This window comes from Coptis chinensis, chromosome 7 (assembly GCF_015680905.1).
Source record: "Coptis chinensis isolate HL-2020 chromosome 7, ASM1568090v1, whole genome shotgun sequence".
NCBI classification, from domain to species: domain Eukaryota; kingdom Viridiplantae; phylum Streptophyta; class Magnoliopsida; order Ranunculales; family Ranunculaceae; genus Coptis; species Coptis chinensis.
Genome location: NC_141462.1, coordinates 63,591,874 through 63,608,603, shown reverse-complemented (window position 1 = coordinate 63,608,603; position 16,730 = coordinate 63,591,874). Strand labels below are relative to the sequence as shown.

At 39.2% G+C, this 16,730-nt stretch overlaps 1 protein-coding gene across 1 annotated transcript; it reads left to right on the top strand.

The window, feature by feature from the left end:
* The first annotated feature begins 245 nt into the window (after positions 1 to 245).
* Positions 246 to 15,399, top strand: LOC147488366 (uncharacterized). Its single transcript, XM_086574354.1, has 4 exons — positions 246 to 802; positions 917 to 1,072; positions 1,189 to 1,464; positions 15,270 to 15,399. The coding sequence occupies exons 1-4, from the start codon at positions 246 to 248 to the stop codon at positions 15,397 to 15,399; spliced, it is 1,119 nt and encodes a 372-aa protein (XP_086430480.1).
* The last annotated feature ends 1,331 nt before the right edge of the window (positions 15,400 to 16,730 follow it).

Sequence of the window (16,730 nt, the reverse complement as noted above, 5' to 3'; positions counted from 1 at the left end):
ACAATGTATCTAAGATTTGCAACCGTTTTTTATGGTCTGGTCCCAATATGACAAGGAAGATGCATCATGCCAGCCATGAAGTATTGAGGTATGCTAAGGAGCAAGGTGGACTGGGTATAATAGATGCCAGAACTTGGAACAAGGCGGCTTACTGCGGCCTGATTTTCAGATTAGCTGAGGAGGATGGATCACTGTGGTCAAACTAGACATGGAGCCAACAGATAAAGCAGTCCTACTTTTGGACTATGAAAACACCGGCAAGCTGCTCTTGGGTATGGAGGGGGATACTGAAGCATCGGAACATTGCTCGGAAATATGTCAGATATGTTATAGCAGACAGGACTAACACCCTCTTCTGGCATGACCCATGGGGCTCAAGTCAACCGCTTTGGGAATCAACAGTTGCGAGAAACTCATTTGCACTACCGAAGGATGCAAAGGTGAGTGATATTTTGAATCAAGGTAACTGGTCCTCTCTGGTGACATCTATCTCGGACAGTTCCTTGAAAAATCTCATCTTGGGTATGGAAGTGAATTGTTATCTAGACAAAGATGAGGTTATTTGGTCACCGAGTAGCTTGGGAGAATTCTCAGTAAAATCAGCGTATGCAGTTCTGCAAAAAGAGAGACCAAAGGTAAAATGGTACAGAGTGGTCTGGGGAAAGCTCTCTATCCCAAAATTCTCATTTACATTGTGGCAATTGCTCTCAAATTGTCTTCCCACTCAAGATCGCTTGATACAGAAGAAAACCTTGCAATTCTATGAATGCAGTCTCTGTGGTATATCTTCGGAGCACTCAAAGTATTTATTCTTCGACTGTCACTACTCTAAATAGGTCTGGGCCTCTATGAAAAACAATCTTGGACTAGGGGATCTTATCAAAGACTCCTTTTCTGAATGGTATTGTATTTTCAGGTTATGTCGGCAAAACACCACCTGTGTCGATATCTTTAAAGCTTTTATTGGAGCCACTGTCCACGAACTCTGGTGCGAAAGGAACAGACGAAAGAAGAAGGACATCTTGTTGACGACCCAACAGCTAACCTCAAGGATTATGGCCACAATGAAGCTGTACATTCAGAAAAATTTGTCAGAGGTCAAAGACTCTTACTTTCTTCAATTCGAGCTCTTGCTGATAGGTTGGGACTGCAAATGAAATTCAAACCTCAGGAAGTTCTTTGTTGTAGGTGGAAGTCAGCGGAACAGGGAGCTTACATGCTCAATACTGATGGTTCGGTCCAGCAAAATGGAACTGGGTATGGAGGGACTATACGAGATGGCTTGGGGAATGTTGTTCATGCTTATGCAGGTTGCTCGACAAGGAACTCAGTCATACATCAGGAAATTGAAGCCATTGTAGTTGGGCTTAAGCAGGCCCAAGAGATGGGTATAGAAAATCTGGAAGTTAATTCTGACTCTCTGGGAGCCATAAACATTTTGAAAGGGAGTGAGCGCTGCCCATGGTATTGTTCTAATATGGCTGCCTGTATTAGAAGTATTACTCACACATTTGTTAAATGCTCTTTTAGTCATATCTTTCGAGAAGGAAATCGGGCAGCCCACTACCTTTAAAAAATGTATAGATCGCCAGAAGAAGGTGTTGTTTTATTTTCTCTTCCTCTAGATGAAAAGTTACACCATATCATAGAGGAAGATAGAATAGGCACTATGTATCCCCGTTTTTCTTCTAATACAGGTTGAGGTCAGCCATAACCTCTAGATTATTAAAAAAAAAAAAAAAAACATTGATTGTTCATACCCTAAATAACTATGTCTTTTCAAACAAACAATTCTCACATTGAACAATCAATGTTCATATCTCATGAACAATGATTGTTCATACTATATTTAAAATCAAAGTAGTCATGAACAATGATTGTTCATGTTTGATGTATGAACACTCATTGTTCATAGCTCCATTAGGTATGAACACTCATTGTTCATAGCTAATGTTCGTAATTGGGAGTATGAACAATGGGTGTTCATACCTGCTTAAAGAAAATAATATGAACATTGATTATTCATACCCAAAACATATATGAACATTGATTGTTCATACCTATTGGAGATATGAACACTCATTGTTCATACCTTTAAGCAGGTATGAACAATACATGTTCAAAGCCCCAATTATGAACAATCATATATGCACAATGCATGTTCATACCTATTGGAGCTATGAACACTCATTGTTCATACCTCAACATTGATTGGGCATACCCTAAATAACTATGTCTTTCCACATGTATGCGCAAGTATGAACAATCAATGTTCATAGCTCATGAACAATGTTGAGGTATGAACAATGATTGTTCATACTATATTTGAAATCAAAGTAGTCATGAACAATGATTGTTCATATTTGATGTATGAACACTGTTGATGTATGAACAGTGATTTTTCATACTCCCAAATAGGTATGAACAATCCATGTTCATAACTGGATCAATGTTCATACCTATTAGATCATTGTTCATAGCTCCAATAGGTATGAACATTCATTGTTCATAGCTAATGTTTGTAATTGGGGGTATGAACAATGATTGTTCATACTAAATACACCTGGTCATTTTGTCTAGGCCGGGCTGTTAATTATTTCGCGTCAGGGGTATACTCGACATTTCATCTACCCGATCCGTTTTTATTTTGCATCAAGGGTATACTTGACCTTTCATCTACCTGGCCCTTGTGAGTTACGAAAAAAAAATGTGTCTTTGAGAGTTACTTTTTCAGCAGTTTTGTCCTTGAGAGTCACTCCCGGTTATTTCATTTGCACAATCTCTCTCTTCAAGTATCACTTTTATAATGTGTGATTCATGTAATATCGGACTGAGTAGAACAATAACATGTTAAACAAAAATTAATGCAGAGAACATAGTGTCTAGACTATTTTTGAACGTACAATATAATTTCTTTAATTGACACTTGTTTTGTGTAAATTTAAGTAAACAAACAAACTAATAATTGAAACAATGCAAATCTTCAATAATCATGAATTCTTCTTTGTCATCGGTTATGCATTACCAATGGTGAAGATAAAAAAAAAAAAATTCTGGGAGTTAAGGTCAACAATTTCTGAGGATCCCAATAGATGTTTATGCATACTCTCCCATGTAAAGGTTTATATCAAAAAGTTCCCAGCTCATAAACATTGCCTTTAAAAAAAATGTAACAAATGACTTATGTGTTTGATGGACTGTTCAGACTTACTTCAGGGCCGAGAGGACCAATTGTTTGCCTATTCCCATGGTTGACCTCTAAGTTGGTTGGAGTTATTGTTTGAAGCTAAGGCAGTTCCAGTGCCTTACTTGGAGTCCTTGTGCTTATTTGGAGAGTTAAGTTAGATGATTCTTGCGGCAACAAAGGGGGATAATATTGAGATCTCTCAGCGGGTTCAGGGGATCGAAAAAGCTAATTCTGTCCCAACTTTAAGCCATCATCTATGTCTAAGCTATAGCATATAAGAAATTTTTAATAACTGTTTGTTCTATTGATAGTAGATTATGAAAGCTTTCTTAGGGATTCTGAGGATTCAAGTTAAAATTCTATTGTTACACAACTATCTCTTAACAAAAACCCCATTCAAAGTGTTGATGTTCTTGAATACTTATCGACTATCTATAGACAATAAATAGCTTGCAAATTTAAGGATCTTATATAGCCTATTATCTTACCTTTGCAGGTGCAAGTTGCAATTTCTTACTATATATATACAATCTATAGCTCATTATCTGACTGTAAAACAGCAGTCGGGTTTGTCATTTCGTTCACATTTCAATAAAATTGCAAAATATTTCATCTCAATGATTTTAATAAGTTTTGTTGTTTGATAAGTTCATTTTATTCTTCCTAGAACTCATAGACAAGTCTAATAGAAGAAAACTTGATCCCTAGCATGTATGGTTCATTTCTAAGCTCATACATGCTAGCAAGTGGAACCAAAACAATGACTTATCTCTAAGCTCATCACTTTGATCCCTAACTAGACACTACACCAACTATCATTTTGGGATAGGATGTAGGTCTAGTTGTTCTTCCTAAACAACTTACCAAACCAACAACGAAGATTTTCCCTCACATGAGTTTTATTAACTCCCCAAACGGATATAATTCTCACTCGGGTAGAGTTTCCGCTCTGAGATCACATAACTAAAGTTTTATTCTAATTAACTAAAAATAAAACTGAATTAAAAACATTTTAATTAAAGATTGGAAATTAAATTCTTCATTACACTAGGAAAGCAGTAAACTACTCTACTCCTAGTGATGGAATGCTAACCATTCCATGAAAAAAACTAAAACTAGACCCTTCTATTTATAGTTGAATGGACGGTCGTGATCGAATCTCGTAAATCTGATCCCACGACTGAGATTTGATCACTATTCAACTTTTTGACTTTAATAGTAATATTTGAATATTCACTATTTGACACTATTCGAACTATTCATCTTTTGACTTTACAAAAAGTTAAATAATAAAAATCTAAAATATCTACGCCGTCTTCGATGAATAGTGACGTGCTTGGCTTTATCTCTGATTTCAAACCATATGTCCATTTTGTAAAATCAATATACCGTTGTGTAGAGTTTTCTCTTGGCCGATCATTTTGACAGTCATATGCTTCAATCGGAGTTAGGAGGCGAAAGATGTCACCATTTGAACTTTCTACTGATTTTTTGGTTTGGTACAAGTCAGTTTGACCAAGTCTTGACCCGAACATGACTCCTTTGGCTAGCTCAGGAACTCAAGTTTGGATTCTTCAACTTGTTTCATGGTTCTCGGAGTTCATGAGCTTTGCTGGCAGATTGGAGCTTTAAATGAGCTGATACTGAAGATTTCAAGTCCAAGCTTTATTCAGATGTATTTCATGCTAAAACCCAGGTTCTGTGTGTATTTTATTGTTGTCTGTTGAAACATGAAAATACAATTAATTTATATTTATTAAACACATAATTGACCCAAATTTAATGTCTCTACAGGGTTTAAAATACAGTTTTGGGTACTTATCAACTACCCCCAAACAACACTTTGCTTGTCCTCAAGCAAAGAAGAGACACTAAAAATAGATAAGTGGCCAAAAATGTGTAGCCCTAAGCTAATTCTCATTTCGCAGAGTGCGATTGCATTGACCATATGCAACAAGGCCTTAAACCACTAGGAATTCCTTAGTGGACGAGTTTTAGCTTCGTGAGAGTTTTCCAGAGAAGATACCCACAAACTTCACCTATACTACAATGACTCAGTAACAAAGGTTTTTTCCCTAAATTAGATATCAGATATCTATACGTCTCACTAGCGGGGAATGCAGATTAATTCATTTGAAACCTACGTTAATAAATGTATAATAATCAAAATATCTACATATGAATAAGTATGCAGTGAACTTTACAATGAAATGTCCAAGCAGGGCCGTTTCTAGATCCTTTGGAGAGCGTCCTTAAGTAGGTTCTCACAGGTATGTGTCGAAATACAAATTCTCTCATATTTTTCACTCAAGTTTTGCTTACTCCAGTGTGCAGTGGGCACACGTTTCCTCACATTCTCAATGACGTCGGAAGCCAAGGTCGATCAATCACGTCTACCACTTACTATCGCACTAACCTATCCTAATTGAGCTAGATGACTTTTATTAGGTATTACGGAGCTTAGGAAATGGTTTAGAAGGAATGGAATGGATAACAAAACAATGAGTTAGAGAAAATATGGTCTTCAAATAATTACTGGAGAAAACCTAGTGTTCTTCTGTTTCAAAACTGTTCCATACTTCGCCCTTTTTGGCTTTTCTACTCCATTTGATTTTATTTTTGGAGTTTATAACTTTGATTCTTTCATTGAATTTACTTTTTCTTGGTTTTGACACAGCTAACTAGATTCATCAATCGGCGCCAACTGATAGAACGAATTTTCGTATTTGTATAGGTCTTTCTCTTCTCTTTTATGCTCTTCATCATATTTCTCGAACTCATCAGATATGGATATGGGAAAGGAAATAATGGATGAAAAATAAAATGGATAATATAAAGGCTCAATGGGGAAAACTAGGGAAAATATAGTTTTTTGGGTTTGTATATATTTTTTTATTTGGCTATATCGGTCCAAAGAATGCCTAAATTCTCGCCTAGGATATAGTATAGTGATCAAGCAAGTGGACGTGTGATTTTTTTCTACTCAGAATTGCTTCATCCTTGGGTCATTACTCAGATACACTTATGTTGAGGCTTTTTGGCTAGATTCTCACTGGATTTGGAATTTAAGTATTCTAACCATGAGTCCCAAAAAATTACTACTATGTATAGTCATTGACACTCATTGCATGAATATTCATGAAAAGATATAAAAACTATTGCGTACGTATTAACATAAGTTTCTAAGAACCAATCCTAATTCTAATGCTAATGTGAGATTTCTAGACAATTTTCCTCATATAAAAGGAAACAAGACCTTTATTACTAAATAAGACTAACTAATTTTTTTTTTAATTTTTAATTTTTTAAATTTTTTTAGAAAGAAAGAAAAATGAATAACTTGAAAGTTCCTAATTTTTGCAAAATGTTTATCTCCCACCCCCAAACAGATGGATGCTTTGTCCTCAAAGTATCAAGAGAGATAGGGAAAGAAATTACCTGAGAAACGTGAGCAAAAATTCGGCTGAATCTCTATAACAAAAATTACAGCATGTATGTAACAAGAAAATTGAAAATAGCACACCAATCAAGAAAAACAACCAAAATACACACACATATATAGACATAATAATTTAGGTCGTTTATAGTCAGATTCCTAAGACTTTTATCAAATATAAGGGTTTGTAGACACCCTTGGCATTCGCACCCAGATGGTGGAATGATTTAGCAAATACAGATTATTCGCTAATATGTTGAACAAATAAACTTGCGTCGTTGATAAACATTACCTTGCCACCCTTCAGGTACTAAATTGAAATACATGAGTTATTTGGACGAAGGAACCGACGCTTACAACTATCTCTCCAAATAGAAGAGCGCGGTTACCTTATTATGACATTACTTGAATGTAATAGAAAATGAGTCGTTTAAAGTTAGGTACTCAAGACTTTATGTTGGGTCTTTTTAAGTCAGATTCCCGAGACTAGGTATGTGTGGTCTTTTTACGTCAGATTCCCCTAGACTATGCACACCCCCAAACAGGATGAAACTGGGGTGTCATATTTCTATATCAACTATTAGGTAATAGTTGAAAGATTTGGGGGTTTAGCGAGTACCCCCCTAAAAAATGGTATTTTTACACTCCTGTGTCGAGAAAAAATTGCATTAGAAAGTGTCCTTCATGAAGCTTAGATTTGGAAAATAGGGCAACTAGCATTTTGAAGATGTTCGGTTGAAAGATTGGTCTCAATAACGAAAATGATTGATTTATCTCTTGTATGCAAGGGTAAAAGTTTGTTACGCTTAGGTATGTCTATATTTTGAGTTACTGAGATGGTAGAAAATTTAAGCATGTAGGAGATTCCCTTAAAGTATATTCAAATACCCGATATAAAAGCATGTTTTCAAAGTTCGTTATTTTGGCAAAATTATTAAGCATTCATAAAAAAATGAATTTTAATCATGCTCGTTAATTCTAAACAGGCTGTCATATCAATTCCAAAATAGGCTAAGATTGATTTTCTTTTGAATAGGCTAAAAATGTTTGGAAATTGCATATAACCCGTTGACAGGAGATTCAAGGGAGAGATAAAAGATAACATACCTTGAAGTTGTGCTTACACGCACTTGGGTCGAAGATGACTTGAGTGGTCATTGACACATTGGCGATTCGGGGTCAATGCCACTCACCTCTGTTATTCAAAAATTATTACATACAAATAGAAACCCACAAACCAAAGGAAATGGTGGCACAAGGCCAATAAGTTACAATTTGGTGCCTTCGAGGGCCTAATTACACGAATATATTTAAAAATAAAAACAAACAACTAAATTATTTACACGAGTTAAAAAAAATCTATAACTAAATATTTAACACTTAAGTAATTTTTTTTTTTTTTTTTTTTAATCGTGGTGCTAGGGCAAATGGAAATTAGTGTCCACAGTCCATATGCTTTCGGCACAATCAAACGTGGGATTAGGCATTGGGTGTAGTCCCCAAGTCATTTAGTCCAAAGTCCGTTTGGTTGTTAAGCATAAGTCCTAAGCACACACACACAATATTATTATTGATTTATTTACTATTTACTATTTACTATTTACATATTATTATTATTATTATTATTATTTTATTTTATATCTTTTTTATTTTTATTTCTTTTTCATCTTAATTGCTTCGGATAGGTGCAACCACAAAGTTAACACTCACAACTACCCACGTAGACTTTTAGTATTGCTTCGGTCACCTGCTCAACATTATCACCGTCACTATAACTTCAACAAACCCAACTAGTTTCATCATCATAGCAAGCAATCTCCACCTTCAGTCAAGTGTTTCGTCGACGCCAAACAATGTTCTACTCCAGTCACGAATCCAACACCCGTCTCCTCAATACTCAAACATCACCACCTTTCAACGTGACCTCCAACTGACCGTCTCCTTCCTCAGGCATCAGTATACCCACAACAAGCAGCTACCAATCAGCACGACCAACCATCTTCACGTCCAACTCGCCACCAACTGTCACCCCCACAATACAACGTTTACTAGCACAGACATCACCACCACTACACATTTACAGGCACCTATCTCGACATCAACCAACACCATGATCACAACCAACAACGGCAACAACAACCATCGCCTCCTTCATCACGATCGCGAACACCGCCAGCACCTTCCATCAGCGGCATCCCAACAACTAGAACCAACAGCCGTCACTACTGAGCACCTCCAACTTTCAGCACCAAAACAGCACCACCACCGTCAGCTTCTCACACTTCAACTTCAACAACCACCGAAACAGCACCTTCTTCGTCACCAACAACCATCAGCATCATACCACGCCGTGAATCACCCCAAATCAGCACCGAACTCCGCCATCACTCGAACTGACCTCAAGCCACCAGCCACGCAACGCCGGCCACCTTCACTTCACCATAGACCTTGCACGACCAGACACCACTGTCTCAATCCAGCATCACCGATCTCCACCTTCCTCAAGCAGCACGACCGTCACCACTAGCATTATCCCAGCACCACCAAAACAGCACCTTCTTCTTCAATTCAAACACCACATGCACCTCCATTCGCAAGTACACCTCCAGCAAACCTAACCACCTTGTCCAGGCGCCTCCTTCTTCAATTCAACTACAACAAACACTCAGAGAGGAGACAAGTCAGAGAGGAGATAAAGAAAAAGAATGAGACGAACAGAAAAGAAAATAAGAGAGAAAGAGATGCAGAGAAGAAAAGGAGGACGACAGTGGAGAGAGAAAAGAAAAATTAAAAGAAAGAGATGGGTGCATTTTTTAAGGCCCAAAAATAGGCCCATAACCACAAAATGGTTGATTTTGTGGGTTTTTTTATAAGTTTGGAAAATAAAAAAAAATATGGAGAGGAAGAAGAAATGAATTTGATTGATGTATATGATCAAATTAATTATTTTGCTAATTTTATCAAAACGCGCCCATTGATCCGACCGTAAAAACGGTGCGGGGTTTGTCATTTATTTCACACATTTCAATAAAATTGCAAAATATTTCATCTCAATGATTTTAATAAGTTTTGTTGTTTGATAAGTTCATTTTATTCTTCCTAGAACTCATAGACAAGTCTAATAGAAGAAAACTTGATCCCTAACATGTATGGTTCATCTCTAAGCTCATACATGCTAGCAAGTGGAACCAAAACAATGACTTATCTCTAAGCTCATCACTTTGATCTCTAACTAGGCACTACACCAACTATCATTTTGGGATAGGATGTAGGTCTAGTTGTTCTTCCTAAACAACTTACCAAACCAACAACGAAGATTTTCCCTCACATGAGTTTTATTAACTCCCCAAACGGATATAATTCTCACTTTCGGTGAGTTTCCGCCTCGAGAGATCACATAACAAAAGTTTTATTCTAATTAACTAAAAATAAAACTGAATTAAAAATATTTTAATTAAAGATTGGAAATTAAATTCTTCATTACACTAGGAAAGCAGTAAACTACTCTACTCCTACTGATGGAATGCTAACCATTCCATGAGAAAAACTAAAACTAGACCCTTCTATTTATAGTTGAATGGACGGTCGTGATCGAATCTCAGAAATCTGATCCCACGAGTGTGATTTGATCACTATTCAACTTTTTGACTTTAAGGAATAGTAATCACTATTTGACACTATTCAATATTATTTGACACTATTCGGAACTATTCATCTTTTGACTTTACAAAAAGTTAAATAATAAAAAATCTAAAATATCTACGTCGTCTTCGATGAATAGTGACGTGCTTGGCTTTATCTCTGATTTCAAACCATATGTCCATTTTGTAAAAGCAATATACCGTTGTGTAGAGTTTTTTTACTGATCATTTTGACAGTCATATGCTTCAATCGGAGTTAGGAGGCGAAAGATGTCACCATTTGAACTTTCTATTTTTTCGATTTATATTACAAGTCGGTTTGACCAAGTCTTGACCCGAACATGACTCCTTTGGCTAGCTCAGGAACTCAAGTTTGGATTCTTCAACTTGTTTCATGGTTCTTGGAGTTCATGAGCTTTGCTGGTAGATTGGAGCTTTAAATGAGCTGATACTGAAGATTTCAAGTCCAAGCTTTATTCAGATGTATTTCATGCTAAAACCCAGGTTCTGTGTGTATTTTATTGTTGTCTATTGAAACATGAAAATACAATTAATTTATATTTATTAAACACGTAATTGACCCAAATTTAATGTCTCTACATGGTTTAAAATACAGTTTTGGGTACTTATCAGCTCACACATTCAAGGATCTTATGTAGCTTATTATCTCACCTATGCAAAAGCAAATTGTCATTTCTTGAGAGTATAGATGGGAAAATCGAAGTAAAGAACTTGATCGTGTGGGGAATTATGAAAACCAAGACTGAAAGTATATATAGAAATTTCAATTGTATTATTTTGTTTGTCAATGAATCTGGAAAAGAAATTGGACTTGTACAGAAGCAAAATTGGAAATACCGAAATACACTCGAACCCCTCGGCTATGTGTTCCAAAGAGAAATTGGACTTGTACATAACCTATTTTATGGAAAGTGGAAATACCAAAAATACCATAATACACTCAAACTCTTCAAAAAAGTTATGTGTGTTGTGTTGTACATAACCTATTTTCTTCAAAGTGGAGTTAGATATTGACTTGTTGTGGACTCTATAAAGATTATGTATATTTACTGATATTGCATATAGAGCAGACTTATATAATTTTCCTAGCGAAATTGAAGACTTCCCACTTTTCGCCAGGCCCTGAGTCTCTAGAATGTCACCTGTTTGCTCTGGATGATATACCATTTGATTCTCTGGCATTTTTATCAATGTTGATTACCTTGAATCTGGTATGTATGGTTCAGACGGCTATATTCTGGTAGTTTTAGATAGTACATATATTTAAGCTATATTATGGTAGTTTCACACAGTACACATACTTGGTATCGATTGAATCTTCGATTTTATATTGTCTCTGAAAAAAAGCTCAACGAATTAAATATTTTATTCCCCATCAAAAAAATATATATAAGTCGAGACTTGAGAGAGAGATAAGCGGAGGCAGTATAGAAAGTTTTGCCAATTTGTAGGTCTTTAGGTTTCTCAATAAGTCAAGAGTTTTAATTGAGAGAGAAGTCTACGTGGCATTATAGGGTTTTTCAAGAAGTCAAGAGTTTTAATTGATTGAGAAGTCTACATGGCATTGTAGGGGATATTAGAAAAGGCTAACTCTCATATTAGTGTGCCACCTAAGATAGAGAAAATTCTCCATTATAGGTCTCTACTTTAGTACATAGACAAGATTTTAGTCCTAGCCATATGGCCGGAATCATTTCTAAAATTCACATATCTTAAATTTTTGTGAGGAATTCAATGACAGATAATTATTAAGATAAGTTTTTGGAGTTGATTTAGCAATGTTTTCTTATTGGAGTCGTATAAAATTTCCTTGTTAGATGTTGATTGACTTATTAGAGTTAGGGGTGCCAACGGGTTGGTTTTGGGTTGGGTTTTAACGGTTTTGGTTTGGGTTTTACTATTTGCAGTTCTATCGGTTTTGGTTCTCAACGGTTTTAGTATGAGAATTATATAACCCAACCCAAAACCATCAAAACCCACGGTTTTTTTTTATTGGTTTCGGTTCTAATTCTGGTCTTTATTATTTATTATGATTATTAAACAATTTCAATCATTTAAACACTAAAACTTATTTTTATTTTTATTTTTACTTTTCCCTACATGATTATATTTTATGTATAATTAGTGATGTATTAACAATCATATTTACATCAATCTATGAACATTTATCAATCATACACAGTAAAACATTTACCATTCATGCATGTGATAATTTCAAGCTTTTATATAGAAATTAAAATAATCAAATATCTAACCCCAAAAATTTGATTTTTTTTTACATGCATACACATATTTGTTTCCTTGTATTAACTCGATTGTGTACACGTGCAATCACATATATTTGTTATATCTTGATATATTTTACGTGCATACACATATATTTGTACACGCGTATTAACTCGCATTATATTTGTAAGAACCTAAACTACGATAGCAAAGAAGATAACAATAATTGAGCTATTAGAACCCACAAGACTCAGATCTCACTTCCTTTTTCCTCTCTTTTTTCTCTTCCTCTTCCTCTCTCCTCTTTCTCTTCCTTTTTCTCTCTCTTTTGGCCTCCTCATTCTATCCACCTCCACTTCTTTATATACCCCTTCCTCCTTGATCTAGACCATCCATCCATTCTTCCATTTGACGGCCTTCCCTTTGTCGTACTTCGACCACGTCTGCCCTTAGGGTTCTGCAGCACGGTTCTGCTGCTCCCCAACCTACCCGCTTACCTTGCCTTGCCTCGTCCTCTTTGACTTAGTCCTTTGGCATATAATGGGCCACTACAAATGCCCCTTCTCGACTTCGCGGTCATATTATTGGCTCGAGGTCGAGAACCTCTACCATTCTATCTCTTTAGCATTGTATATCTGTCACTTTGGGACGCGTGCGATGGGACAGGCACTCATCACGCGTGTGTTTTTCTGGCGGCCCCTGGTTTCCCGTGCGTCCACATGTCATCCTTTGGCTGGAGCCTCCACTGATGCTTCGGTTTCCCCACTGCCCAAAATTACGGTTTTGCCCTCCACCTATTTAAACCCCTCTCCCTTTTCTTCTTCCCTCACTTTCCCTTTTCTTGCCCAAACACCTTCTCTTCCTTTACTCAAACTCCCCCATTTTTCCTCTTCACCAACCTTCACCGGGCAAGACGAAAGCGGTTTCTGTGGTGGTCTTCCCGATCTTTCCTTTCTCCTCCCGTCTTTTACGACTTCCCTATCTCCTTTTCGTCAGTGATTGATACGTTATCTTGATCCCTCTCTTTTTTAGTGAACTATTTTCCCTTTCTAATTTTAAAATATTTTGATTCCTGGAGTCCGTTCATCTTCCTTCCGATGACGGACCGCGAATCTGGTGACTCTTCCTCTTCCCGTTCAGCGGGCGTGTCTTCTTCCCCGCCCCCTGCTTCTACTGCCGTGCCCTCCACCTCTGGTCGCCCCACCACTTTATTGCTGCCTCCACCCAGATCTCGTAGACCTAATTTGGACGCCCTTAGAGCGGCCTACGATGTTCCAGCCGACGTCATACTAGAACACATGCCCTCTGTCACCCACTACCCCCATTTGGTTCCCCACCGGCCGAGCTCTCTTGTCATCACCATGGGTCAAATGGTTGCCGGTCTGCGTCTTCCCCTTACTCTGCTGGATGTTGAAGTTTGCAACCATTTCAACATTCCCTCGTGCCAAGGTATTGGGAATTTCTGGCGGATAATGTATGCCGCGAATTCCTATAACAAGTCCCATGACCCCAAGATTATCAGCCATGACATCTACTCCCACTACTAACTCAAAACCAGCACCAAGGACGTCAGTATAGGCTATCAGTCCTTTTGTGTTCGTCCTAAGAAACAATCTTTTCTCCTTAAGCTTACCACTTCAGATAAAGTGTGGCACCACTATCTGCTCTATGTATCAGGCAACTTTCTATCCGTGGACATACCTCCTACCTTGACTCATAACCACCTCACCTTCAGACTCCGCAGTGAGTATAATAGCTCTTTCCCCTCTTTCGAATTGTTTTCTCTCTGATCTACTAACTCACCTTTGTTCTTCTTTGCAGGCTGGCACCCAGATTCCAAACCTGGAATTTATGATAGTATCTCCTGCCCTATTTTTGCTCAAATCTGCGACCTTGGCCCCGCCCAAGCTGCCCTTTTAGGTATTCATCCCACCACTGTTACTCCACTGCTGCCCATCCCCGCCCTTAACACCTTCTGCGGCTTAACAGGTCCCTTTTTTCGCCCTCCCCCTCCCAAGGAACGTAAACCCCATGCATCTCCCCCTTCCAAGAAGCGGTCTCATTCTCATAACTCTCCTCGCCCCCTCCCTCGGTCTTCTTCCCATTCTTCCTCCTCCCATGAACCTCAAGATTTCCACCCCTCCTATCGCTCTATCTCCCATTGGGACGACTAGTTCACCTCTCGCCCTTCACCTGCCTCAGATATGGATGTCCACAAGCAAAAATTGTTTGATAGTGACTCTGATGACGAGGTGATGGAAGTTCCCCCCACCACCATGCATGCGCCCGCCAATCAACCGCTAGCCAATAGGCCGCTACCATCCACCTCTGCTGAGCCTATCCCCCCAACTCATCAGGCTCCCCCTGCCTGAAGGCCCCGCCCCTTCTTCTCCACCCTCTCATCCGGCTGCCTCTCCTCCCAGCACCCACCGACTTGGTAAGGAGCCCGCCTCCACTCTTGCTCCAGTTGAGGACTTCTGTCCTATCTTCAATGTGCGAAATCGGAAGGTAAATGTCGCGGACTCCGCTCTGGACAACGCTGCCATGGCCTCCTCCTTGTTCTACAATGCCCATCTGCCCAAGGACATTGCTTATGCGAATGGAGGTTCATTTGATTCACATCACACTTGTATACCAACTGGGAACGGGTATAACTTTTTCTTCCCTTTCTCCCTTCCTTTTTTTTTTTTTTTTTTTTTTTTTACCCTTCTCCCTTTTTGACTCAGGTGAGCCTTGACGTCTCATTTATGATCCGCAGCCTTCTTCGCGCTAGGAATAAGGTGACTTCTCTAGAGCAAGAACTCAACGGCCCTTCGAGCTTGCGAGCGTCTTATGTCGGTCTTGAGTCAGACCTGGCCGCCGCCAATTTGGCCAAAGTTCAAGCTTAGGACGAGCTGATTGCGTCCGAATCTTCCCATCAGCGGTACATGGACTCCGTCAACAAACGCTGTCGCTGCCAAAGGGAAACACTTCTCCAACACCATCTGCTTGACTTGAATGCCCGCACCCAACAACACTAGCAGGCCGTGGACGCCCTCACCCAGGCCCACAAAGATGAAACCGCCAAAATTTTAGAGCAGCACCAAAAGGATATGACAATTCTTCGTGATCATTTCAAATCTTTGGCTAAGAAGCGGGTGGCTTGGAAGGTTCAGGAGGAACTCGAATGGCTTACTCAAGAGGGCCGCCTTCTACCTCTTCAGCCTACTATCCCAGTCGCCAGTTCCCTTGAGGCCGCTGACCCCTCCATAGCCGCAGATCCCTCTGGAACCTCAGAACACCATGAGATGGGCGCATACCCCCTTCCAGAAGCCGTCCTCGAAGATCCCCATAAGGCCGTTGTTGATGATGCTATTGGAGAAGCCAACCTTGAATCGTCCACCTAGGGAATGCCCTAGTTTTTATTATGTATACAAAACTGTTGTTAACTTTACAATTTGGCTTTCCTTTTCCATTTGTCACCACATTGTTATTAACTTGCGATATGGTTCACCTTGATTTAATATATTTTGCTATGTGATTGTGAGCTATATTCCTGCCGTCTTCCCTCCTGCCCCCTCCTTTCATTTATTAAATTCGATTGCGCACATCTCATCTATGTCTACCTCTCATCGATGATGCGGCGACGACTCATCCCACTCTACAGGCTCGATCCTCCTGGTGGGACAGCTCCCCTGGCTCAGGATCCATTCCACAACTAATGTCAGCGAAGGGCTCACCCCCTCCGCTGCTTTTCTCTCTCTCTCTAGGGGACAAAGATGGTCCCTCTCATTGCCCTATGCATCTTTTTGTCTGAGGTCCGCGGAGGGCTCATCTCGCTCCGCCGGATCACTCATCCTGCTGGAACAGCTCATCTTGCTCAGGTCCCCTTCCAAAGCACTCTCTCTCCCGAAGCCAGATGGGGTTACTCTCGTTGCCCCATGTGTCTTTCAAGTCCGCTGTCTACGGAGGGCTCATCCCGCTCCGCTGACTCCTTCCCCCTGCTGGAGCAGCTTATCTTTCTTAGGGTCCATTCCATAACTAATGTCAGCGAATGGCTCATCCCTTTCGCTGCTTCCCTCTCTATAAGGGCCAGATGGGGTCCCTCTCATTGCCCCATGTGCCTTTCAAGTCCGCTGTCTGCGAGGGGCTCATCCCGCTCCGCGGACTCCGTCCTCCTGCTGGAATAACTCATCTTGCTCAGGGTCTTTTCCACAACTAAGGTCAGCGAAGGGAACAT